Source organism: Lissotriton vulgaris, chromosome 7, assembly GCF_964263255.1.
Source record: "Lissotriton vulgaris chromosome 7, aLisVul1.2, whole genome shotgun sequence".
Lineage (NCBI taxonomy): Eukaryota > Metazoa > Chordata > Amphibia > Caudata > Salamandridae > Lissotriton > Lissotriton vulgaris.
Genome location: NC_141695.1, coordinates 640,631,184 through 640,659,070, shown reverse-complemented (window position 1 = coordinate 640,659,070; position 27,887 = coordinate 640,631,184). Strand labels below are relative to the sequence as shown.

At 43.6% G+C, this 27,887-nt stretch overlaps 1 protein-coding gene across 1 annotated transcript in view; it reads right to left on the bottom strand.

The window, feature by feature from the left end:
- CACNA1G (calcium voltage-gated channel subunit alpha1 G) overlaps positions 1-27,887 on the bottom strand; it is a 787,437-nt gene that overhangs the window by 260,953 nt on the left and 498,597 nt on the right. Inside the window, exons 20-23 of the mRNA XM_086930846.1 lie at positions 13,951-14,135; positions 7,292-7,418; positions 3,936-4,061; positions 3,436-3,525 (exon numbers count right to left, since the gene is read on the bottom strand). Coding sequence (XP_086786972.1) covers positions 3,436-3,525; positions 3,936-4,061; positions 7,292-7,418; positions 13,951-14,135 — 528 coding nt within the window. The remainder of the gene's footprint in view (positions 1-3,435; positions 3,526-3,935; positions 4,062-7,291; positions 7,419-13,950; positions 14,136-27,887) is intronic.

The following is a 27,887-nucleotide window of genomic DNA, read 5'->3' as shown; positions in this document are numbered from 1 at the left end:
GTGAAGTGTGGACATAATCTCATCCAGTCTGGTGTCTGGAGTGGATGGTGAAGTGTGGACATAAGCTCATCCAGTCTAGAGTGAACTCACAAATTGCACATCTTTTTCGGCCGAACACATACGAAAACAAGTAACTAGTAAGACTCAGGGGTAAATAACATTGATGGGGAACTACAAACCCAGTTGTGTCATGGTAACAAGTATGCAGGGAGCAGACAGGCCGACTCAGGGACAACCTGAGGCCATCGGGTCAATCACCAGGCAGAATAACAGTTTGACACAGAGAGAATAAGGAGAAAGGCTGGAATCATTTTACAACTGGGATTCTGTTTTGTTCTCTAGAAACTTTTCTGGGTCAGCTGGTTCATACACAGACATGGTTTGACCCTTGTAGATAATTTTAAATTTCGAGAGGCCAGTAAAAGAGAACTGTATTAATTTGGCTATGAATGACTTTCTTACTGCCAGAAAGCCTTTTCTTCTGGTGACAGTATCTCTGGAAAAGTGTTGCCAGATGAAGATTCTGGTGTCTCGCCATGCAATCAATCTGACCACTCTCATATGGGCTACAATGAGTTCTGAATGTTGGTGTGGTAAAGGTTTAAAAATAAAAGATCTTGGAGAGGTCAGATTCCTGGATTTTAAAGTTGGAAGACTATTGGGCATGTTCCAGTTCAAAATCCTTAGGGAAGGAGATGAACAAGGTTGACGCTATAAATTCCTCCAAGAATGCTATATTTGAGCTGGCTGCATCTTCAGAGCACTCGGTAAACCAAGAATACAGAGACTGTTCCATCTGTTACGGTCTTAAAGTTTGGTGATGTCACATTTTCGACTGGTAAGTAGCGCCTCAAATTTCGTCAGTTCTTTAGAGTAGAGATTGTTGTGATCCTCTACAGTGCTAATCTGGTTCTAGGGGGTTGATGATTCATTTGTTCCGTTTTTTAGGTCTTTTCTATTTACTGCCACTTCAAATTGTAGCAGATCAATGTTAATTTTGGTGCTCTGGGTACTTCATGCACTATTTTTAGCTTTTTCTAGATGACTTCCAATGTCAAAGACAGATGAGCCTTATCTTTAATTGGGCAGTCAGGGGCTGGAGGTTATTGGTAAGAGCATTGCAGGGAATGCTCACTCTCCTTGTACTTAACATACTTGCGATTTTTGGATTCTGCCATAATGGGGAGAACAGGTAGGGCCACCAATTGTTCAAAATGATAAAAATCACTACACTAAGCCCTTTGAAAAGTGGATGATGTAATGTGACCGGTTTCAGGGCTCCCTACTAGACAGACAGTGGTACACAAAGGGGTTGATCAGTCACCAGTCACCAATGGCCTCAGAAGAGAGTGAGGCAATCAGATCTATGAAGTGATGGTGGCATGAGGTGACAAATACCACAGTGCAGGTATGGGTGTGGGAAAAAGAGAAAGCAGTATCTGCACCACAGCTTGTGAGGCCACAGTATTAGAACCGCAATGGAGCAGAGGGTTGGCGCGGAGACCCCAATGTCGAAAAGCGGGGTGTGTAGACAGGCAGCATCCTAATTGGTAGGTGTGGTGCAGCGTCCAGGGTGCCTGACTCTGGACCACAGGGTTCACAGTTTGATTTCCGGCGGCAGGTCAGCCCAGCACCATCTGACTCTGGGCAATAGCTTGCTTAATCTTCCTGAGGGTCTCCAGCGCCGGGAAACCACTTTGGAGGTAGCTGTGCCCTTTACAAATTCATGGTTATTATATTAATATTATTCAATAGTTTAGAAGCAGTAGGATGGGCTCCATGAAAGTCAGCAAACAGATCTCCAAAAGCTGAAACCTGGATTAAGGCGAGGATGAGAAGCAGCAATTCACCGACATAACATCAAAGGGAAAGTCACTTATGTGTGTCTCGTGAGAAATGGGACAATGTTGGGTAAGTATAAAGACTCAACAAACAGCTAGCAGAAGCCTTATTGAGATCGTGTAGGCCGTAACAACTTTACCCAAGCGCGCAGTGTTTAGGGCACCACTTGCGTGAGTCGCACATCAGTTTTGGCTTTGGCCACATGGGAGGTGAAGCATTGAAAATGCTCCAGAGAAGCAGATGACACTGGTGTAATTATCCGTGAGCTGGCAGGTGACTGTCAGCGTGGTCCAGTTGGTGGAGTTGCAAGGGCAGGACTGGGAGGCTGCTGACTGCCAGGCGAGGTAGACTTCATTGCCGGCAGGTCTAAGTGGTGGAGGCTGACATTTTGGGAAGGTTTTTTAAGGGTGGTTACTCGCTGTATCTGCTGTGATCCTCTCGAAAAGGTAGTTCAAGGATCGGCAGGTGCAAGATACAAAAACGGATCCATCATCCTGTTGAAGGAAGCCCAGCGAAGTGCAGAGGGCTACAAAACTGCGAAACACAGCCCAATATACAACGGAGCTCAAAGCAGAGCTGCCATCTTGGTTGGGCTCAACCTACAGTTCAGTTTTAACAATAGCAGGTGACATTGACTGCTGAGCTCTTTTCAAAGTCTGTTTAAGTTGGCTAGTGTCAACAATTAGACTAATCCTCCTCTGTCAATAACTTTGGAAGTGAGTTATAGGGGAAAGGGCTAAGGTGAAGGAACACATATTACTTTTTGGGCTATCTTATTAGCTCTGTCCTTGATATAAAGGGCAGATTAATATTTTTAGAGCAATGCAGTGCAACACCCAAAATTCCTATGATGCGTTGTGTAAGGGGGAGAAATCAGCGCAGACCCATATTTATTGAAAGTGTCTCACTACCTCAGTGCTGGTAAACAAAAAGGCTGCCACACACAATCTTTGCACAATAGTAGAGAGATGTGTTCGTGCTGTCTAGCATATGATTTGTACATGGAGAATAACATTTTAGTACACAAACTGCTATGGCTAGACAAGTTCTTAACCTTTCCATACACCAACACATGCTGTACATTTCAGCACACATAAAATGTATGGAATGTTAAGAGAAATTATGGTATATCCCCAAAGAAGTACATGATTCAAGCATGCTTTCTTTTTTGACACAAAGGCTAGTCTGACTAACTTAGTAGATCAGGCTTTGTTCAAATACTGTGGGTGCTTACACTGATCAACCGAAGTTAAAACCAAGTAACGCCCCCTTGACACAAAGTGGCAGAAAGCAGTGCACACCTTTCCAACGCAAAATACCTTCTGCTCTGGAAAGGAAATACTTTTTAAGAGTTTATGCAAACCCTTTTTTAAATCTGGCCCATAGTGGTATTTCTCAGTAGGTGTCTTTTTGTGTGGTGAGAATAAGTATGGACAAGGAGATGGAGCGGGATGTTAGTATTCAGGAAGTACAACAATGGAATTGGAGGATGCTTCAAATATAACAATAGAGGTCTAACCATGTGTGTGATGGTAACTGTGTTGTACAATAATTAGCAATCTAAAGTTAGCAGCTTAAACAAAAAGAACATACCTGCTGATCCACTCCGGTAGCATCTAAGCCATCATACATAATGTCCACCCAGCCATCTTTGGAGGCCAAGACAAAGAGAGACATCAGGGCCTAAACATAAAAATAGGATTTGATTAGAGGTCAGTGCATGCTGCCTTCTCACTGTGTGCTTTCTTTCAGTGAAGCCCTCGCTTCCAGCAAACATGATATTTTACTCCATGACATCCCCATTTTGCTTTCTTTACTATTACTAGTCTCCCTTGACGAGACATCCAACCCAATCTCATCCCTCTGCCAAGATATCTGGTGTTAACCAAGGAGATCTAAGGATATATCTCACATTCTGAATAATGTACCAGAAAATGCAAAACTCCGAATGTTTCTTATGAAAACAATGTCGTTTAGTGAGACGTGCAAATTGTGCATTCTTGTTTACTCCTGTCTATTACATATTATGAGTCAGACTGAAAAGACACTGGAGTTAAATGGGAAGCTGATTGTAATGCACATGTCAGACTCACCTGCCCTAGATTGTCAAAATTATATTTGTGCCTCGCCCACTTATACTTGGCATCCAGACAATCAGATTTATTGGTGACATTTCTCGTATCTTCTCCAAGACAGTAAAAAAACTTTCCTTTGAAAAGCTTAAAAGACAATAAACAGTGGTAAGCAACACTGTTCCAGTATTTCTTCTAATTTATAATTTGCAAAGTTAATTAAAACCATAGAAGGTAAATGCTAAAAAAGAAATAAAATGGTAATTCGTAGGATAAACGCATGCTCTTTTGTGTTTAGGTTACCGTTAAGGGAAAAAGCGAAATGACAAGGAGGGTAAACAAGTAAATAGAATACTCTACAAAGCCAAAAAGACAATGTAACCCGAGCAGTCATGGAACTGCGCACGGATACGCATGGATACTGGTGAGGTCCATCCCCATATCATGTGTATGTAGGTTGGACAATGTAGGGTCGAGATGACCCCCATCGGCATGACAGATACAATGTATCAATGCGGGGTGGGGTACAACCATGTTATGTGTACATGATATTCCCAACCGTGCCACATTTTATTTGTAAATGCCATGCCTGCACTGCCCATGCAGGGCAAACATATAGTAACAGAGGGTTTAGAAAACCTTTTACAATAATCCTGTTTCCTAATTGTCAATTAAAAAAAAAAATTTAAAAAATCATTTACACATTCTTTTTATTCCTTGACATAACTAAAATCGAATCAAACTTATGTAACAGCCTCACCAAAAATATGCAACATACATCAACACGAAAACAGCCAACACTGGGGAAAAAGTATTAATTTAATATTGATTCATTTTATATGAATGCATAGTTTTACATAATTTAATATTTGTTAATCTTTTATCACATTCTCTGATGATCTACAAAAGCTCATTTATATTAAAATGATATGTTGTGACAAATTCAAGCTACTACTATGTTGCGGCTGTTGCCGGTAAGCATATGTGGAATGTGGGAGTGTGTCTGTGTGCGAGTAATTGAGAAGAACAGTTACAGGTGGTGTGACGGGCAGCGTACCCACGTGTGAGTCCCCAGTATATCTTTGTTATTTGGAAATAGATAATCCAGGAGTGACATATTGAAAAAGAGTACATGGCGGCCCTTGGCTAAGGTACAGAAGAGAGGGAAACAGAAAAGAAATATTGAGGAAAATCATACGAATGGAACAAGCCTGTGGGGCCACCAGTACTCATTTTTGGGGACAGGGACTTATTTTTTCCGATCTGACATTTTCCGAAATCAGAACAGAGAGACAAAATAATACAAAGGGGAAAGAAGCAGGAAGAGAAAGGTGGAAAAACCATCACAAAGGGAGAAATTATGAACCTGCAAGAGTGAGGAAAAGGGAAAGAGGTGTCTGCTAGTGGATTAAAGAGGCAGGAGGTGGATAGAAGACTTTGCAGCCTTGGTGTTTGGGCACCAGCACTCATTCATTTACAAATTAAGCACTGACTCCACGTAGAACATCTCCTCTAGAGAAACAGATCATTTTGCATAGTATTTTTGCAAAGTGAATATTAACAACCATCCATTCGAGCACAGACCGCATTTATGGTACCTATGAAGGAGATCCTGCTGACATTGTAAATGATAATTATGAACGTTGCTAATTAATATGCTTGCTTCATCACTAACCCATCTTCTCTGCCACCATTTTAAGTGCATGAACCAGCACATATGACCTTTCACCCGTTTTGGCTAGGTTCATGTGGGTATGTTTTGCAACTACTAGCCTTTATTTGTGACTCTATTGTTTGCAGTCAGAATAACATTCTCTGGGCTTTGCAAAGTCTGGAAGCATACCACTGAACTGTCTGTAGCATCTTCTCTCAGATTTAGAAGTTCCTCTTGTTAGAGTTGGTCCAAGTGAGTGACTTTATGCTAGGTCAGATCTCTGCTCCTCTTTGCATCCATCTATTCAACATATATTTATGGAGACGAGGGTGGTAACGGTTCTTAACGGGTCTGAGGGTGATTTGCAGTTGAGCTCTGCATCCATTCACCAGAGAGGATTGGAACAAGACAAGAAACAACGCACCACTAGACATGGCTCGCCTTTGCAGCCACGAAAAGGCAGCAAGTTACACAATTTACCCAAATGCGAATGCATGCAGAGCTGCTTCTTCCAGATCCGCCTGCTGCCAGCCATAAAGCAACAAAATAACTGCCCCAAAGTGCCGTGATAACCTGAATCTCCCAACGACTCCAGCAAAGCATAAAGCCCACAAAAGACAGGTTCGACAACCCCACATCCAAACACAAACATCCATGGTGTAATTTAAAAACAACTGCCACAACACACAAAGGATAATGATACAAAATGTTGCTCAATTCTGATAAAAGCAAGAATACAACTTGCACAAACATACATAGCAAAAAGGGCAGATCACATATTATACTAAAATGACGTATAAGCGGACTCGTCTGTCATTTTATCATTAATTCCTTGTGGCACTCATCTGAATGAGGCACAAAAGCACAACTAATCCCACCTACGCCACTCCACACCTGCAATGCCCTCACAAAGCTGAGTGCGATGGACTATGCTGATGCAGACAACTTGGATGACCTCAACCTCCAAGAACTGAAATGCAGACCCATGGCTAACTCGGGGTTTCCGCTGAGTGAGACACTTCTTCAGTGACCATCTTTTCAGGTAGTACTCACCATCGGTTGTGTCACCATTAGGCTGTTTTGCATATGGACACAGAATGGATTGCAGGTGTCACTCCATGTGGCCTTTCGGAATGTTTTATTATTTTTTTAGCCAGAATTGTATGGCAATGTCACATTTAGCTCTTTGTGTAGTGCCAGTTTCTTCTAAAGTGCTGCCTGGCATCCTGCTGGCTGAAGCCTGTCTGGTTATATAATGCTTCAAGGCCAGTGTCATTGGTTGGTCACTGGTAGTAGAGGTGGCCCACATGGTGCTGTATTCTGTCATTGTAGTGCATTTCAGTTGACTATCTGTGAGTTGTGTGGTAGGGGGCCCTTGACTACTACCTGGTGGGGCTGTTTTGTGAGCTTCTCTCTGGGCATTCTTGCAGCGGAGGACACTGGCTGATCCTAACTTTCAGTATCCATTTGTGAGGGAGGTCTCCACTGCTCTCTGAGGGTTTTTCCTTTCATGGCCTACCCTTGATGTCAGTGTTTTTGAATCATTGGCAAAGTGTCTCCTTCTATGCTTGCTTCTGTGTTCTCTTACCGTGCTCTACTGACTAGTTAAATTACCACCATGTCAGTTCCAAAGAAAAAATAGATACAAATAGGTCGTACATTTTAACACTCCAAGGAAAGAAATATGTGTGTCTGTGTGTTTGTATATATCCATGTCACATACCTGGACACCAAGAATTCCAAATATAATGAAGAAGGCACAGCATATTACCACGATGTTACCGATAGGTTTGAGGGAGGACATAAGAGTTTCCACAACCAGCTTTAGCCCTTGTGCTCGGCTAATAACCCTATTAGAAAAATAGGAGATTCATATGTAAAAAGGCACACTTTAAAAGCAAAGAGACAGACAGAGCATGTGGACAGTTGTTTATTGCATACTTAGTGGCCATACAAGAAACACCTTTCACAAGAACGCTATTAAATGGCCGGGAATGTCAAATCTAGATACAAAATTATTCATAATGGTTGTCAGCTGACTCCGCGTGCCCACTTTATAATTAGTTCCTCTTTACTTGTAAGTGGAAGAAACTGAGGGGCATATTATCAAGCACAGCGTTAAAAAGTATCGCCGGTTTAGCGGCAGAAAACTGCTGCTAAATCGGCGATAATGGGCTTGATAATATGCCCTGGAGAATGCCAATAGAAGTCCATGTTCTTGTGTGAACATGGGCTTCTATTGGAATTCTCAAGGGCATATTATTAAGCCCAGTTTTCTGCCGCTAAACCGGCGATAATTTTTAACTCTGTGCTTGATAATATGCCCCTGAGTATCAATCAATGCTGTGGGCGTGTCCCATTAAAACATAGATGAAGTATGGAAATATGCAGACGTAAATTAGAAACTCCACAGGAAAGATGACTGTAGAAGAGGAAGGAGCTTTTAGAAAAAAAAGGAAGCATGACTTTCAGGCATCCTCACCACATACCCAAACAGAAGCACTGAAGTGTCACTGCTGAAAAGCATCTTCTGCTACTTTCCTCCTGTACAGTGCAGAGACCAAACTATTGTTTCACATGGAACTGATAAATACGAGTTTTGAAACAGAAAAATAGTCTGGTTTAGTAGCTATATTAAACAAAATGAATATGTAGCTAGGAAAACTCTAGGTTGAAAGAGCCCACCCTGCTCAGGAGTAAGACGAGATCACCCAAGGATCCTAGGGGCATATTATCAAGGGGGTTTATCTCCGCTTTTTTGGCTTTAAAAGCCAAGAAAGCGGAGATAAAATTATCTCCCTATTACCTAGCTGTCGCTAACACCAGTTAGCGACAGCTAGTAGGAGATAGCGACCATCTTGGGCCCCACTTTGCATGTCAGTGATATTTATCACTAATGAAATGCAAAGTGGGCGTGCCAAGATGTTAGCGACTGGAAACAGTCGCTAACATTGCTATCTCCTATTACCAACCTTTGGAGATATTCGCGCTAAGCGCGAATATCTCCAAAAGCTAACACCTGCCCTGAGCAGTTCTTAGCCATGTTATCCAATGGGAGGTGGATAACATGACTAAGAGCATAAGCTCGGTAATGCATGAATATCGCTGACTTTTCAGCGATATTCATGCTTTGCGGCCGATTTTTATTGCATTTGCGTTAAACCTTGGTAATACCAAGGTTTATCTGCGATAAAAATCGCCGCAGCTCAGCGGTAAATTTTTGTCTCTAACCAAGCAATAGCGATAATTATCGCTATTGCTTGGTAATATGCCCCCTATTCCTCCCCGTTGGCGTTCTGGGAGTCGGGACAGGCGATCATGCGGGTGCCCCTTCCAGCCAGCTTGCCACCTCTTCCTCTCTCGTGAGGGTCTACCAGGTTCCTGGGTTGATGGAAGGGCATCACGAAACGGCACGTGACCGCGAGCTGGTATCACAAGAAGGATTGCGCTATTAAGGTCGGCGCCATCTTGGCCTCCCTCTTCCATTCCCACTGTTACTGTTTTGTAGGACCCTCGCCCGAGTGCTGCGCGAGCAGGTGTGCAAGCAACAAGCCCACTCACTTTTAATATGTGTGAATGTGAGCAGGATGATGATGCCGAACATAGGAATCATTTTGATTTGATTTTGTGTGATAAAGCTGCAACGATTTCCACTTTTAGAGATAACAAGTGTTTTTGGTTTTATTATGTTTTGAATAAATATGACCAGTGTAGTACACAATCGAATGGCCTGGGCAGTCGCTGGCTGCAGTAAGGGGCTTCAATCACTCGATTTATTGTCCACTTGAACCCTTACTCAATTACACGATGCTCTGGCCTGTCTAATCGTGAGGAAGATGCTGTGGGGAGGAATGGTAACTTGTTGCTAATTCACTGACTGTCCAATCAAGACAGTCGCTGTCATTGCAGGAGTATATTTGGTGACAGACTATCGACCCCACCCACAACCAGGACATATGTTGAGCGCCTAGTATTCATACATGCATATTGACAATAGTACCTTGTGAATCTTTGCTATGACAGGCCAGCAATTACGGTTCTTGTTTCATTGACGTTTCATTGAGATTTAAAACTTTTAGTAAGGAAGATTGCTCAAGGACGCAAGAGTTGGCCATAACACTTAGAACTATTTATAGAACTTACCACTTAGAAGCGGTGGAGAAGAGTGGCTCAATGGTTAGAGCGGGGCAGACCCTGATGCAGAGGTCTGGCCCGGGACCAGGGTTCAATTCCCGCCTCGGTGGCTCTTGGATTCAATTTCCCTGGACCTGATAATTCTTGCCTCGGTGCCTAGTCTAATCATGGGTCCCACTCTGTGACTCTGGGCAATAGCTTGCTTAATCTCCACAACAGCCCCAGCAGCGCTGAGGATGCCTGGCTTCACCTTGGGGGTGCCCAGGAGTGGGCATTTCACAGGAAAATTAGGATGGGTTCCACAGCAGCTTGCCACCTCTTCCTCTCTCGTGAGGGTCTACCAGGTTCCTGGGTTGATGGAAGGGCATCACGAAACGGCACGTGACCGCGAGCTGGTATCACAAGAAGGATTGCGCTATTAAGGTCGGCGCCATCTTGGCCTCCCTCTTCCATTCCCACTGTTACTGTTTTGTAGGACCCTCGCCCGAGTGCTGCGCGAGCAGGTGTGCAAGCAACAAGCCCACTCACTTTTAATATGTGTGAATGTGAGCAGGATGATGATGCCGAACATAGGAATCATTTTGATTTGATTTTGTGTGATAAAGCTGCAACGATTTCCACTTTTAGAGATAACAAGTGTTTTTGGTTTTATTATGTTTTGAATAAATATGACCAGTGTAGTACACAATCGAATGGCCTGGGCAGTCGCTGGCTGCAGTAAGGGGCTTCAATCACTCGATTTATTGTCCACTTGAACCCTTACTCAATTACACGATGCTCTGGCCTGTCTAATCGTGAGGAAGATGCTGTGGGGAGGAATGGTAACTTGTTGCTAATTCACTGACTGTCCAATCAAGACAGTCGCTGTCATTGCAGGAGTATATTTGGTGACAGACTATCGACCCCACCCACAACCAGGACATATGTTGAGCGCCTAGTATTCATACATGCATATTGACAATAGTACCTTGTGAATCTTTGCTATGACAGGCCAGCAATTACGGTTCTTGTTTCATTGACGTTTCATTGAGATTTAAAACTTTTAGTAAGGAAGATTGCTCAAGGACGCAAGAGTTGGCCATAACACTTAGAACTATTTATAGAACTTACCACTTAGAAGCGGTGGAGAAGAGTGGCTCAATGGTTAGAGCGGGGCAGACCCTGATGCAGAGGTCTGGCCCGGGACCAGGGTTCAATTCCCGCCTCGGTGGCTCTTGGATTCAATTTCCCTGGACCTGATAATTCTTGCCTCGGTGCCTAGTCTAATCATGGGTCCCACTCTGTGACTCTGGGCAATAGCTTGCTTAATCTCCACAACAGCCCCAGCAGCGCTGAGGATGCCTGGCTTCACCTTGGGGGTGCCCAGGAGTGGGCATTTCACAGGAAAATTAGGATGGGTTCCACAGCAGTATGAATACAGCACTACGAGGCCTCTGGGTAGAAGTGCGCTATATAAATCCTCTCCATTTACTCACACATTGCAATTCAGCAATACTGTCTGTAACATGATATAAGAACAATCACTTTAAGATAACTTCCAGCAAGATTTGGCAGACTTTCACCGTATCTATCAAAAACATACTTTTCCTGTGCAAAATAATAGAGGGATGTGCAACAATCTATTTGTGTTCCCACACTGCAGAAAGCTATCTGTAGTCCAAAGCTTTAGGTGCAACATCTGAACTGAGTACAGCACATAAACAACCAGCCTGGGGATCACTGCTGACAGTCCGAAGGGATTGGGTGTGCTGGGACATGATTCCCTATTTATCCTGCTCTTATAGAGGCTTTTGACACTACCTAATAATAGGTTCCTAATTAAAGTCCTGATCTCCTCTGTGGACACGGTTCCTTCTGTTTAACGTACGTCTACCAAGCCTTAGCAATTACGTAAGGTCCAATATTGTCATTCACATAAATCATTCTGTACATAGAGGACTAGATGCCTCAGTGTGCATTGTGATGATACTTAGCTATACTTCACAGTGTTGTCAGCTAAAAAAACATTACTTACCTTCAGTGGCGGCCGACACAATCAAGAGTTGGTGAGGCAGGTGAAGGGGGCGCAAGAATGGGGAGCAGGGGAGTGGTTAATAATTTAACAAAAAACTTACCAGAAGCTTCTGCCCGCCTCGCTCCTTGCACCTCTGTGTTAACTTTCTCCCTGTTCCCAGAATACACAGGGACAGCATCACAGACTCCCTGTGCAATCCTTCTGCAGCTCACATGCTATGAGAGCATTGCTGAGATTGGCCTGAGCGGGCTGGTTTGATGTTCCGCTCAGGCACAGGGAGTCTGTGCTGTTTCTCCCACCCAGCTGTTCAATACATCTGAGTTGGAGAAGCCTAACTGAGCATGTTTGTTTTGCCGGCATAAGGCGGCCAGCCAAACAGACATGAGCACCTAGAAGTGGCCTGGCCTGGCACGCCCCGCCCTGCCCCTCCCCTCCCCACACATGCTGGCTCAGCCAGTGGGGCGACGCTCCTGGCACCGCTGCTTACCTTTCCCTATTCCTGAAAAAAGTCACCAGTTAAAATAAAACATGTATTGATAGTTCATAAAATTACAAAATTACACTTCATAGCTAGGAGAGCGTAAACATGGCCCTGCCGATACTACTAGAAAGACCAAGGTGAATCCTCAGGCTGCACATTAGAAGCTGCAATGCTTCTCGATTTACACAGTAATGCTTGTTAGCAGCTCCTGCCGAGACGAGATGCCTGCAACTGTGCATGAATATTACGGCTGTATAGCAGTCTAAGGATTGGACAGTCCAAATTGCCAGAGCTTGACTAATACTAGGGATGGGCGAAATATTCCATTCCACCCCTAACTAATACCAAGATCTGGAAAATGTTTCACATAGCACCAGTTTTGCAGAAACTGTATTTGGCCAAACCATAACGTCATCCTGTCACTTTTTGCAAAAGACTCACAATCTCACTTTAACAATGATTTAAGCTGCTTTACTCCTAGAATTTCTAGTCCTAAAACCAATCCCCTCTTTTTGCAGCAACAGCCTAAACTACTGATATGTTTGGGAAAATTAGACTTCCTGATCCCCGGACAATTCTTAGGAACTTTTAGATTCGAAATATTTTAGCAACTAAGGGGCCGATTAGGATTGCGGTGAATCCGCATCCTCCGGGCCGGCGGAAGCCACCGCCGGCCCGGAGGATGCGGATTTACCGCTGTGGTGATTGCAAAGACCCCCCCGCCAGATTAGGATGGCAGGGGGGTCATCTGCGGACGTGAAGACTGTCCGCCGCTTTTCTAAGCTCTCAGGTCCGTCTGCCATCCTAATGACCCCCATAGTTCGTTCTTTTTGTTTTTGAGAAGTGAGGGCCAGATGTATGAAGGGTTTTAACATGGTAAATTAGAGGGGTTGTGAGTGCTAAAACCCTTTTTCTAATACATAGTTAACCCATTTAGTGACTCCGAATATTTTTTCCAGATCGGTAAATGGATTTGGAATCGCAATTTGGAAGGGGAATGTTAAGGGCGTTTTCTTCCAAATTGCAATTCGATACTGAACATATAATTGGTTTGCAAGTGTAATTCAGGTAGCAGACCATTAGAAAGTTGGGATGGTAACTCATTCCGGAAAAGGGAATGGATCCCCGTTGGAAATTGTGCTGCTTAAAAAAAGAAGCTTCATTTAAATGCAATCACAGACATGGTGGCCTACTGACCCTTTCAGGCCACCATTTCTTTATTGTATCCAATCAGACTCAGTTACAATTTGCAACCTAAGTAATAACTATTAATTTGGGAGGTAGGATAGTGACCTACTTCTATTTAACATTTTACCAACCAACCTATTAATACATAGGTTGGTTCACAACATTTAAAACTGATCACAAATTGCGACCACAATAATGAAACATCTGGCCTTTTGTCTAGTAGCTACATTTTGCCAACTTTAAAACCAGAATACCATGTATTTTTTCCATGAAAATCCTACATTTTAATGTGTGTGACTTTTTGTTTGGTCACAATTGCTGTAAGTCGACAGTGACTTTGTTTCTGCTCAGGTAGTATCCAAACATGTCATCCATGGTACCTACAAGCTGACCTACCCCTGTCTCTTAGTAGATTTACTCACACTATGAACGAATGATTTGAGGCCATGTCCCAAAGAGGATAATAAAGAATGTTAATTGAGAAACGTAAAGGAAGAAATTATCCAAGCAAATGTGGTCATTGTGTCAATAAAAAAGGTAATTTGTACAGAAATATTTCACGTACCTTAAAGGTCGGAGAGTTCGTAGTAGACGCAAAACCCTTAACATGCCCAGGATTTTGGTGCCACTGTCGGAAACCATTGACACCAAAATATCAATAACAGAAATGAGGACCAGCATCCCGTCCAAGAGGTTCCAGCTGCTCTTCAGGTAAGACTTTTCACCAAGACACAATCCCAGAGCCACCACCTGCCAAGCCACAAAATCAGTTGAAGCAAGTTATCAGTTATCACCTCATTACTTTCAAACAAAACTACCAATAACATCCTGCTACTCACTCATCATGAGCCTAAATATAACCTGCTAAAGAGATTCCGTAGCGCGCATGTTAATGGCCCTAAAGAGCGATGTCATATAAAAATGGACAAATAATGCCCCTTTTGCTGCTCAAAAATACTTGATTTAGTGACTTAAACTACAGCATTCCACTGATTGTCTTGAGTGGGTATGATTTATCTACTACATATCTTTACAATGCAAAGGATTAGATCTGAAATGCAAAAGTAGCAGCAAAGCATATTGAGGACATCAGCAATAATGAAAAGCACCATAAAGAAGCAGCCAGCACCCTGAAAGCAGCATCAACAATAAGTGGAGGGCACCAAGTGGTTGCATGCACTAACTGAAGATAAGGTTGGGGTTGAATATATACCACTAGGAAAAAAATCTGAGACTGTATAGAATAAGCATAGTTTTGATGATAGTTGAAAATCACACTGAGGATGCATCCATTAATTGCAGAATATCCTGGTATGTATGTATTAAGGGGAGAGTACCCTGATGATGCGCACACTAGGGCTGGATGCAATGTCTCTAACACAAAGCATCTAGGTTGGTATTGAACCTGAAAGCATTTGAACCTTCTAAACTGGCATCGATAAAACCTTAATTGTATCCAGGTTAATTTCCATAATTAATTTAGAACACTGTGGGATATATATTCACTAGTTTTTAGCATCCTGTTTGTGTCACAAAAGTGACGTAAATTGACAGAAAATCTTTTTTTGCTAATATCCTTTCTTTTTCAACTTTGTATGTGTGCTGCACTGTACAGCACACATACAAAGTGGGAAAAGGTTTCAAGGTAGTCTAAGCATTGTATTTTGTACTGTAAGCATTCCCTTCTAGTACAAAACCTATGCTAGATTCACGGAGACACCCTTGCACTATGGTGCAAGGGTTTGTTCGTGGTGCACCGCAGGATATTTCTCTAATGGCACTAGGGAGAGGGGAGGTGAGTACCATATTTCTGCAAATATGCCACTCTCCTGCTCTCTCCTTCTCATACAGCGCAGCATTTGCAGCTGTCGCATGCATTCTTCAAGAATCAAGTAAATCTGCCCCTTCGTCTTACTCACAAAGAACTTCCCAAATTGGAGTACATCTACATATAGAACGAGATCACCATGGACATGCTTGTCAGACACCGAGTTGGCCGATGTTTCAGTGTGTTTACTGGCAAAAGAAGTTGAAATGTAAAATAAAGTACAGGAACTGTGATCTTGGCAGTAATGGGTGGGCAAAGATGGGCAAATTATTTTCTTTTTTTAATCCATAGTAATTGGATTCAATACTTTGAAATATTCTGCACATTTCAGCCTCACTTTACATCTGCCTACCCCCAAGTTAAAGCAAGAAATTCACCATTTGCGCCGCACAGTGGCAGGAGCGTGCAAACATCGCCTAATAATAATAAAGCCTTCACTGCAGTTGCAGCCGGCCAGATACTGCATTGCACTGCAAATGTAACTCTGTTTTCAGATAACGAAGCACATTCACTGTCGATATTATCAGCTCCCGCATTACCTCGCAGTCACTGCTTGCCGTAAAGAATAGCAAATAATGTAGAGAAGTGAATCAACTAGCAGCAGAAAACTACACCCTACAGGACTTCATGGTAGCGTAGCCACGCGGTGCGCGATGAAACAACAAACTTATGCTACCAGCACAAAGTTGTAATTGCGTGACACACTCCCATTGCGAAATCAGACCACCTCCATGACCTATGTCCCCACCCTTCCCCATGCGCAGTCAAAACCGGATTCAGCAAATTAAAAGTGAGACGGAATAATGTAAAAATAAATAAACAGTGCTCTGAACTGAATGAACTCGTTATTATATATGATATTCATGACAGGATTTTCAATCGCATGTGGAATGAAAACTGAATTGAATTGTGTAACAAAGTACCAATAACTGTATTTGGAGCTAGCGTCTAGGACCATTTTATCTGTAACACTGAACTGAATGAAAGCACCAGAACTCCTGAGTAGGGCTGGTAAACAAAGAAGAAATAAGTTCTTACATTGGTAATAGAATGAGGGATAGTAGAGGGATTGTGTACTTGGTCCATGCTCCCAGGGAGGAGTGAACAGTGGAAGAGGCATGAAAAATGCATGCCAAGGACAAATGGAGAGAAAGAATGGGAGAGCAACAATGGAGCCAGCCAATGGCAAACAAATGGTCGGGCTGAAGCTCCGAAAGTACATACAGCAGGTTTTTTTCCAAGGCAGTGCATGTGCCTAAAAAATCAAGAAAGCAGGTAGAATGTACTTCAGCACAAGTATTCCTCATTCCATGCAGTGAGGAATGTACAGATGTACTTTCCCTCACTGTATGGGACAGTGCAATGTAACTACCTTAATGATAATTGCATTGCGTTATTGGGAACCACTGTCGAAGAGGCGTTGGCTTCCCTGCTGCACAGTTGGCGATCCACCCACTGAATTACGATTTTGGCAGTCTGTTGAAGGAAAGATCGCCGGAGTCCCGCTGATGCACCCAGCCATTTGCAGGCTGCCGCGGCGGTGGTAGGGGAAAAGCAGCTGTCACAGGGAGGTACAGACAAGTTCACCGCTGTCCTAATTATGATCTGGCTTTCCGTCGAGCTGACCTGGCGGGAAGACCGTTTGCTTCAAGTCTGTGAAATCAAAGGAATTGGAGTGCATATTCACCCATTTCCTTTTCTTCCCTTCAGTCTCCAATGTGAATCGTTTCCTCCAGGGTAGCTCTTTACAGCAGTATCTTGACCCCGTAGAAAGTGACACTGAAATCCAGGTGAATCCATTTTGCACTATTTACCCATTGACTGGATGGGGTACATATAGTACATACTCCACCAATGGGAAAGTACTCGTAGTAGGTATTTTTCATGTGTCATGGATATGTGTACATTTAACACTTTTGCAGTCAAAATATACACACCGGCATCAGCACATAAGCACATATGAAAACATATTCTCCTCCGTCAAAAACACCAAAGCTGGGCCAGCTGTGACATCTTAATACGGTGGCTGGGAGACCGCCGTTTCGGCGGACTTTGTGGGACTATAACCATTGCAGTATAGCGGTAAGACCACCAAACTCATAATCAGGCCCTCAGACTGCCAGTGGACAGTGTGTGAGAGCAAGGCCATAGCAGGGAAGAGTGTGTGTGGCTGCTTCTCGCTAAATTGCCAGCTTGAGGCAGACTCTACACACAGGTTTCCTTCCCGGGGAGCACTGTGAGTGAGCTCTACCTGAATGTCTGCACTGGATCAACCCAGTGAGATTTGACATAGCTATTATAATCTGGGACCTGCATAATACAGTTATATCTGTGGGAAGTATAGATAGCCACAATTTAAAACAGCTGCTTTCACCTGGTAAATTGAATTATTTTGTGTGTATTTTTATTGACATAATGCCTATATAAAAGTGAGTTTAAAACTGCAGTCATATACCTGGAAGCCTGACTAACTTATCTATTTAACACCTTAAAATGTTTTTAAACAGAACGTTGCGCCATTGGAAATAGTTCATCCAGTCATGCATGGGCTCCTTAGTCCTTCTTCAGCTGTTGTCTTCCCATGGATCACAATAGTGGAGGTTCTGTGTCTTTCTCCTTTATCCTTGGGCTGGTCAAGAAGAAGATTAACCTTTTAGGAGATCATTTTTTTAAAAGTCTTGTAGCTGCTTGGTATATAAAAATGTAGGAATGCAGTTCTCAGTGTTCACTATCCACTTTGACTGCTGTTGGCCACAAGTACCTAATAATGTCTTGTCTGTTGTAGCTCTAAGGTGCAAAGACTACTCCAATGGTTTTTTAACTGTAGCTGAAGGCCGAGTTGTTCCATCTAGTCACACTCAATGAACCCTGCACCCAAAGTACCATGACCATTCACTCTCCTCCTCAGGCTTCTCATGGTTCCTTCTCCTGGGTTGTAGTCGACCCCACAAACTACATTTTTTGGTCTTCCTCTGTTTGCATGGTGCTTGTAAGCATTTGTCACTGTTTATAGTATATTATTAAGGGTCAATAAATAAAATTGGGTGACCACACTGAAGCTGCATGCAGTAGTGGGTAAAGGTTGCAGCAGTAATGGCCAGAAACCATGAATGCATAAAGCAGCATGAAACCATGGTATGTAGGCATGCATGTAGCTCTCCAACAGGAGACCTGATACCAGATAATGAAGAGTCAGCGCATGTATGTATGCGCCTGCCAGACTTCTGCTGTGTTTTTGTTATACCTTAATTGCAATTGCTATTTACATTTAGGCAGATTACTGGAAATAGCCAGATTAGTCCCACTTCCACCAAGGTGCTAAACAGAATTAATTTAAATAATGTATTAATTATTTAGGTGTTTTGTGAATTGTACCTACTTCAGCATTCTCTATTTTGCCACTTTGCGGTGGTAGGAGTATGGTGATGTGTATAGGCTATGTACTTGCTGATATGCGGGACCCTGTATTGGCACAGTATTCTCTGATACCCTGTTGTATGCTCAAGGTAGTGAGAGCAATTTACTTACAGTGGAGCGATCACTGACCTTATGTTGGCCAGAGAGGCTTCCCAAATTAGTTTGCAAAATGAGGATGGTGCATCTGCTATAAAGTGAGAGCACCGAAGAAGGTCCCGTCCTATTGCTAGAGTGTGGTGAAGTCCTGATGCGTAGACGGACCAGCTGAATGAGTGTCTACAGTGGCAAGTCTTCCTGAATAGGAAATGGCTAGTCTGTGATGTAAATAATGTATCTAACATGGCCCACTACATTGAGTAAAGTGCATACAGTGACCATCATCCACATGTATAATTTTAAATATTTTTTGGGCCTATTGGAATGTTTAGCTGAGTCTTAGATGGCACATAGGGCCCTATTAGGATGGCGGACGGACCTGCGTCCGTCCTCCACCCCAGAGGAGGAGGGACCGTCCGCAGGGGCAGTGGCAGTCCCTCCGTGCGAATTTTTGTCCTATAAGGGGGTTGGAGATTAATACACAAAAAACAAAGTTCATGGTCTGTAATCCAACGAAGACCAGATGTCCCAATCCCTCTTTGAATGGCGTAGCTTTGGACAGGGTCACTGTTTTTGATTACCTGAGTATCCCTCTTACGGACAAAATGGACTGGGCCCCCCAATTGGCAAAGGCCAAACTTAGACTAGTCCAGATTACGGGTGGTATTCTAAAATTTCACCGAGAGTCCAAAACCAAGCCAGTTGCATTGATTATTGAAATTCATAAAGCCCAAGCTAGGGGAGAAATCCTATACGGAGCTGAACTGTGGGGTCATCTGTGGTATTAGTAAGAAGGAAAATCAATTCCTAAGATCCTTGTTGGCTCTCCCACCCTGTACCCCCTCACCCCATTGAGAATAGACCTCGGTATTAGACCTTTAGAAGAGGAAGTTGCCCTTCGCCCTATAATTTACTGGCGTAGGGTGTGGGTGACTCCTGAATTAATCCATTTTAGATCAGCCTTGGAAGAGCTATTAGCCCTCCCTGTGTCGGAGAAAATACATTGGTTTGCCTTCATAAAAAAGGAGTGTGCAAGACTAGACTTGCCTGGCCTGTGGTCTAATCCTGCCGCTGTCTGCGCCTAGTATTCGCATGCTGAATTGGTTAAGCTGGATTGCAGAAATAGACTAGAGGCCATCCTTGGTAATTCTTCTCTGGGTCCACTCACAGCTCAGTTTTTTTATTTAAAAGGCGCTTATATAGTCGAACCATTCTTAGATGAAATTTTACCTTCCACAGCAAGGAAATATTATCTACAATTTAGATATGGAACACTCCCGGTTAGGGTCTTCTCCAACAAATGGTCGCCCATTAAAACAGTAGAATATCCAGCGTGTGGGGCCAAAGAAGAATCTGAGTCCCACGTTTTCTTTTTTTGCCCGACTTATAAAACCATACAGCAATGCTGGCTTTTCCAACTTTGCAAAAACTTGGGATTTAGACATTATAAAGAGACCCTCAGAATACTTAAGAGTAATACTTCTACCCCAGTTGTATTCTCAGTTTCACGCTTTATTGATGCCATGTGGCAAAGGAGAAGATCTTATCTGTAGAAAAAATTCTTACCGGTGGAAACGACTTATGAACGGTATCTATGTGTTTTTAATGCTGTACAGTTTTTAAAAATGTTATACTTGTATTTATTATTAGTGTCATCGGATAGTGTTTTTAAGTAATGATTTGGATGGTTACTATGCATCTTTTATGATCTACGATCGAAATAAAGATTATTTGACTGACTGACTTTCTATGTCCTCCCTCTCTCCTCCTCCTCCCTCTTTTTTGCTCCCTCCTAAGAATTTTCTCTCTGTCTCTCTCTGTCACACTCTCTCTCCTCTACTTTCTCATTTAAATGTTCCCAAGCAAAACTCTGGTATGTGAAGACATACAAGCTGAGCCTAGGCATCCATTTTAGATACCTATCGTTGACTGGTGGTTGGTTTGCCCCTAAACCTTTTCAGAGGGGGTGGGAGATGAAGGTGACAGGGCCTTGAGAGCTGCAAGCCATTGACATGACATTACTCTTGCCGAAAGCACAGCACATTCTTGTGGGATTGTGGTGTCACTGTTGAACAACCCTTGTCCCTTCCACAATATCGACCCATGGCCTCTCTTTCTCTGTGCCCTGACTCAGATGGCACCAAGTGAAATCCCTGTGACCGTTTGTGGTTTGGGTGCCCTCTCCAAGCCCCCTGCCCAGTAATTGGTTTTGGTCAGAAATGACACAGTAAGTTAGCTAACACCTTTGGCCAGGCTTTTATAATTCCCAATCGCACCTTATTAGAAGCCCAGCGTCGGAGTCAGGACTTTTTGAGGCTCCACGTATTTTAAATAAAATTGAAAATACAACCCGCAATACTTATCTGTGGTCTATTCAGGCACAGGTCTTCCCTTTCTTTTTCTATTTCTATCATGTGTGCGAGTTTTGAGAAATCCATGTGGATGGGGTAATCCCCTCCAGCTTCGTCCCTCCTGTTCTCTGATTAAAAGAAACTACAGGCACAAAATGGGACGTTAGGAAATCAGGTTGTGCTCATGTATTTTTTTCCAGCACATGATATCTAGCTTTCATTTTTATGTTCCTATTTAAGGGTCGATTCCAATCTCACTCGGAGGGGCTTCAAACACGATCCGGGCAGAAAAAGTACGAGTCGTACGTGTGTTCTCCGCCCGACTCGTACAGCTATGTGAGCAAGCGAGTACGATGCGAGCAACACAAAATTTACCGAACGTATCGGGTCCGGTCCGAACCGCTCCGTACATCTCGTCTGTAACCAACCCGTGCTGTGCAATGGAGACGATTCCCGACTGAGCCAGTACGATGCACGCATCGGACAGCTGGATTGAGCCGAAGTTTCCGGCTCGCAAAATGTCTGGGAAACTGCCTTTGTCGGACCCCCATCACCCACAGCCTTACGACTCGGACACAGAGGAGGGGGCATGTACGGTGCAAATGGCACCGACGTGTACCCACAGAAGGGGGCACCCTTGTGCGACACATCCCTATTCAGTCAATGGGAGCCCAAGTACGCATCGTACGACCGGCTTCCATTGACTTCTATAGGAGTCCGACCGAATTGAGTCTGGCAGGATCCGGCTCGGTCGGAGAGCTTTCCGACCCAGACCGGAATCAGGCCCTTAATGTAACCCTTCTTGTAAACCATACAAGATTACAAGGGATATGTTGATCTGACCTTTGATTGACTAGTGAGCCACCTTCCCCTAGGCATATCCTCAGTCAGTGTACCACCCCTCCTTTTCCTCATGATTCGGCATCCTTCCCTCATTGCCAGTAACTTTCTGTTGCAAGAGCCATTTGATATTCAAAGATCACATAGGAAAAGAGATGTGCCTGTTGTATAGATTGGCTTCTTGTGCCCATTGCGTCCGACCTCACACGATCCTTCCCAGTGTTCGTTATCATAATGCCACCCAGAAAGAAGCACGCAGCAGAGGCAAGTATATATTCTTGAATCAGACTGTATGACCCAGTGTGTAGTAACTGTATAGCTATTCAATACCTGGTGGCACAGCTCCCAGGATAAAGTGATACAAGGCTAAACACGTGTATGGTCTCACAGGCAAGACCTATTGGCTATGCCAATGCTTGTTTTAATAAGTATTGATGATTGACCTTCCTCCTGTACACTTTGTGTACTGTAGACTATGAATTCTATTCCACACTTCCTCTGAAGCCAGTAAACTGGTTTCAGAACAGAGGATACACAGGTGTGTTTTTTTTATGAAGGGTAAACCAATTGTTGCCTTATTTGACAATCTTTGCAGTTTCTCGGTCTGACGTTTACGAAAGCTTAAGTACTCTCTGTTATACTAGTAAAACCTTGAAAGGATGAGTGCTTTTTCTGCTTGGATCTGGAGAAAGGTTGCGGATAGCAGCAGTACCTTCCTCTGAATGTTTAGTTAGTGTTTGTCCCCCATCATGACTGCCTTCATCTCCTATGTGAAGGGTAGGCGCACTCAATCACAATCATGTTGCTGGATTTTTCTGCAGGGTGGGATCCTCACTCGTGTCTCACAAGTGAGGTACTGGAAATGTGCTGCCAAAGAGAAGAGGTGCATTTGCATTCCGAACATTACAAGTATCCTTGGCATACTGGAAGGTTTCTCCCTGCATACCAGGGACATGGGTGGGGCTTTCCATGTAAAACCAACTTTGTTTAAATAGCACATGCAGACACAAATGGGATAAAATGGTATTCCGAACTTAGGAGGTCATTAGGATGGCGGACGGACCAGCGTCTGTCCGCCACCCCCGAGGTGGAGGGACCGTCTGCAAGGGCAGCAGCGGTCCCTCCATGCCAATTAGGATGTGACAGCCACCCTGGCGTCCACATCCTGTATCCTTAACATTGCGGCAGGTACTGCTTCAAGCAGCACCCGCCGCAATGTTAAAAATGCATGCAAATGCAGGGGGGTACCATAGGTACCCCCCATGTGCACCCCCACACCCCCTTCACCCTGGGGTCCCGCAAGGGCCCCCCAGAAGCAAAGGTCCACATGCTTTTCCACGGCGGAATAACCGCCACGGAAAAGCATGTTTACACATGCTTCCTAATTTGGCTGGCGGTGTCTTGCAGACACCGCCACCAAATAGCAGGCTACACCCCGCGGATCAGCGGCGGACGGACCTGCCGTCCGCCGCTGATCCTACCGCTATCCTGATCTGTCGGGTGGTGTTTACAGGGAATCCGCATCCTCCGGGCCAGTGGTGGCTTCCACCGGCCCGGAGGATGCGGATTCACCTCCATCCTAATCGAGCCCTTAGTCAGCAATGCTGACGCCATCAGTGCTGGCTGAAGATGGGAAGGGGCCTATTTCAACGTTAATTCGAAGGCCCACATTTATACCTAGGACCAAATGTTGGTTACAGGTATGCTAGTAGCAAAAGTAAATTGCATTGATATGAAGCATTTTGGTACAAAAGTCGATGTGCAATTTCTCTACTGACTGGCTGTCAAATGGAAATGTAATTTGAGTTTCGACATATGAACTAATAAGTTCCATTGCAAATTTTCCATTTGCAGTGGATCGCAAAATGACCTGCCTAATGATTATTTGGAATGTTGATATTTGTGACTCCCTGTGATTAGCTGTGAAAGGCATAGCTGGCCACTATCCCTGCATTTGTATTTCCAAGTGGAAAACTTTTTTTTTAAAGCCGCCCAAGTCTTCTAAAGGGACAACTGCTACTTTTGTACACATACACTAGCAGCAACCCAACAGGAATGGCGCAACAGCGGGCAGTGGACACTTATATCGCCCTGTAAGGGCATTAAATGAATTCAGCAACTTACCAAGGACTCCATTTCTTGAAAGATGTACTCAAACATTTCTGCTTTAGTGGCAATAAGCATAAGAGTTCTTCTGAAAATAACTACAGTTAGTCTTTTTAAAGAATCACTTGTTCACCTCAGCAGAGAAATATTTTGTTACCTTTTTCTTTGTGGCCGAGTCATAAGAAAGGATTCTATTTTACATTTTGTGAATATGGTTTTCATGGGGCCAAGAGACGTGGAGTATGTGCTGCCTGTCCAGACATCAAATTATCTCTGGAAGCAATGTGCAGGCGTGTCCTACCCTTTATGTAAGACTTCCATGGTATCCTGGGTCCCCGTGGTAGTGTGATGTTGAAATTCCCATTTCCCAAGGTACAAGAGCAGTGAAATAAATGTAAGCAGTGCGGACAGTTTAAAGGTGCAAAGTGATAGCAAAACACAGCACATTTAATTTTCTTTCCAAAATTAGACGCTCCCTCTTGAATCGTTCAACGAAAATGAGTGAAGAGAGACCAATAAACTCTCATTCAAGTGAGGTTGTGGACCATGGATGCCAGGTCAGACAGCGCAGCTTGTAGTCTGGCGGGCCAGTTGACCAGCAGATCACGGAGCGTGAAGCCCATCTTTTCAGGGTCCAACTCTTAAAATGGGTGTTAGCCCGTCGCGGGTGAGAACTGTTAATCTCTGACTCAAAGAACCAGACAAGCAAAAGTCACTTTAACTATCCACTAAGGGCATGGATTAATCCTTCCCCTCTCATCAACTTCATCACTCGTATAAACCAAAGATGCTCACATGCATATATTGATGATATACTATAGGTTTAATAACGTCAGCCACCCTCAGATGCACCGTCATTCAGAACTCAAGACTGGTAATTTGCATGTTTCTCTAGCAGACTGTCTCCCCCCCCCCCCCCCCCCAGCCAGTCGCTATAGTAGACAGTTTGCAAATGAAAGTACCATCTATCAGAAGGGGATCAAGAGCACGTTTGAAGGTTTCCACATACTCCACTGTTGCGCCTGCACCCCATAACCACTGGAAATGTAGTGCCTCTAGCCACTAAACATCCGTACTAAACATGCTAGTGGCAGTGTAAGAAGCTGACAATGTTGAACAGTGTTGGGAAGAGCAGACAGTAGTGTGCAGTGTGGTACGCTCACATTGTTGGCAGCGTGAAAAAACGCACAATGGTGGGCTCAGCGTGGTACAATCTAACACCCATCCACCGTAGGAGTAGCTGGCAGTGATGGGCTTTGGGAGAACGAGACACTGGTGGGCAGTAGCTGGCACTATATGGCAATGCGAGAGTTGGCACTGTACATCAGGCATCTGTGGCCTCAAACCAATACATTTCAACAGGACCAAGTGCACTTTCTATCTATTCTAACACACTGCCAGCAGGCACTGGGTGGTATACAAGAAAACTCCCTTAACGAAATGAGTGCACAGTTAATCCTCTCTTGATTGCCTATTGCGAGCTCTGGAATAAAGCAAATATTCAGCATTGTATCGTGGAAACTGCAATGTCAGACAAATGGGTGCCAGGCCAGACATACAACACACAAAACACCAGTGGCAGGACTTAGATTCGGATAGAAAATTGCAAGAACAGCACATATACATCACGCATGGTTGGTGCGTGCACTCTACACCTCCACTGTGTACACAAAACAAATCATGACAGGAAGCTGTGGAGGGAGGGACACTATGGCATTTCTTACAAAACCGAAATGGCAAATATTCTGCGTCAGCATGGTCAGAGTGTGGACAAAAATCTCCAGATGTGCTGGACTAAAAGACCAAACACACTGATATTGAACAATCAGCGATTTGTAATAAACAGTACATTAACATTCTGCCTAAATTTCCCTCTGATTAACTTTCTCTGTCTGTGGATGTGGCAAACGCCTGGAATTTGGCAACAACATTTTTCCTCCCCATCATATCAACATTTACCGAAACGAATACTTACTGGTAACCCCATTACTTTTAATCTTTTCTTCCTTCATGCTATCCATTTTGTGTTTTATTTTCTACACCTGGGACACCCCGCAGCCGAACAAAAGCACAAAAATGATACAAGCAGACTGACAGGGGAGATGGGAGTAAAGCAAGAACTGGGGTGGAGGTAGGGAAGATGAAATGCAAACAGATCGCCACTGAGTATTCACTTTACTACACCTTTGCCAGTTTACCTTATTCACTATGCTACTATCCAAGTACAGAAAGAGCAAAATGTTCGGCTCAAAAACAAACACAGGACCAAGTTAAATAGCACAACCTGGTTGACAAATGCTAAGAACAAAGCTCAGTCGCCTGTCACTGCTGAGGTCAATCAGGGAGTTTTAGAATTCCAAACAATCTCCTGAGCATACAGAGTTCTTGTCGGAGACGAAGGCTGAATGAGTCAATGTTCGAGGTAAGAAAGACTTTCGATGTGATGCTGCTACTAGAGTGGGAGCTGACCTCACTTCAAAAGTAGAAACTTTAGGTGGATGTTGTCAATGTGACATGAGCATGAATGTGAAGCTGGGCATCTCCGAGCCCTCTTGACAACATAGGTAAATCGCGGGTGCCGCAATTGCTGCAAAAGTAAAGAAATAGATGTTTTTTCTATTTCTTTACTTTTGTAGCAAACCCCGCACCCGCGTTTTACCTTAACATGGTTAAAGTAAAGCGCGGTTGCGGCGATTTACCCACGATTGCTACAAAACTAAAGAAATAGAAAAAAACATCTATTTCTTTACTCTTGCAGCAATCGCGCACCTAACAAGCGCGGGAATGAAAAAAACTCTGCTGCGCTACGTGGAGCATGGTTTTCTGTACTCCGCAAGGTCAGCGGAGAGCGGAGTGCAGAAAACTCTGCAAACTCCGTGAACCCAGGCCTAGTCTAGGTTTGTACATAGAACTTAGTTCTATTCCTAAAAGACATTCCTGTTTTTCCTATGAATTCTGGTACTTGTAACTTTGAATGTGGAAATACAGAACTACAGCTACTAGAATGTTAAGGCAAAAATGTACTCCTGGCGTACAAGAACATGAGATCTCTGTGATATACTAAATACATGATAATTGAATTCAGTTAAAATGACAATACGCAGTCATGTGATACGTATCACACAGCCACAGCCAAACACAAATTGTTTTGGTAAACCAAAAAAACAATCAGTTTTCTTAAAAGCTAAGACCACGTTGAACGTTCAAGAAATAACTTTTCAGGTTATGATTTTGTTAGCATTGGTGTTTGGATGATATTAAAAATGAATCGTTAATGTGTAAGATAAGCGATTTTAATTGAAATGCAGATGGTAAAGGTCCATAGCATGAGGCCTGTCCTCGATGCAGAATACACTACAAAAGAAAGATAAGGATTTGAGCGTTGACACCTAATCAGTCACTAGGAACCTTTAGCACCAGCATTGCAGGCTCTCTCTAACTGTTGATGCTGGTATATTGATTTATGGGGGTGGGCCCCACAGGATTCAGAGAAAATTTCACATGAAAGCCATAATTTCCTGCAATATCACGACGACCTGATGATCTGCCTGATGGTGAAGCCAATGATAGCTCTTCCGTGGTGAACACCACCTTCACAGTACTCTAAATGGGGTTCAGGAACACAGAAGTGGGTGTGCGGAATACCAACCTTTTTCCCAAGGATAACCTTTTACTGTCCATATTTACATCAGGCACTAAGGTTTGGCTCCTTGCTTTGTGGAACACTGATGCTGTCTATCCAGACAGAAAGGTTATATCCAGGTTGTAATATTTAATACCTGGAGGATTATTCACTGGATGCCTAAAAACTTCTTGAAGGCTTGCTTTCGTCATAGCAATCTTTAACAAAGACTATGTGTTGAA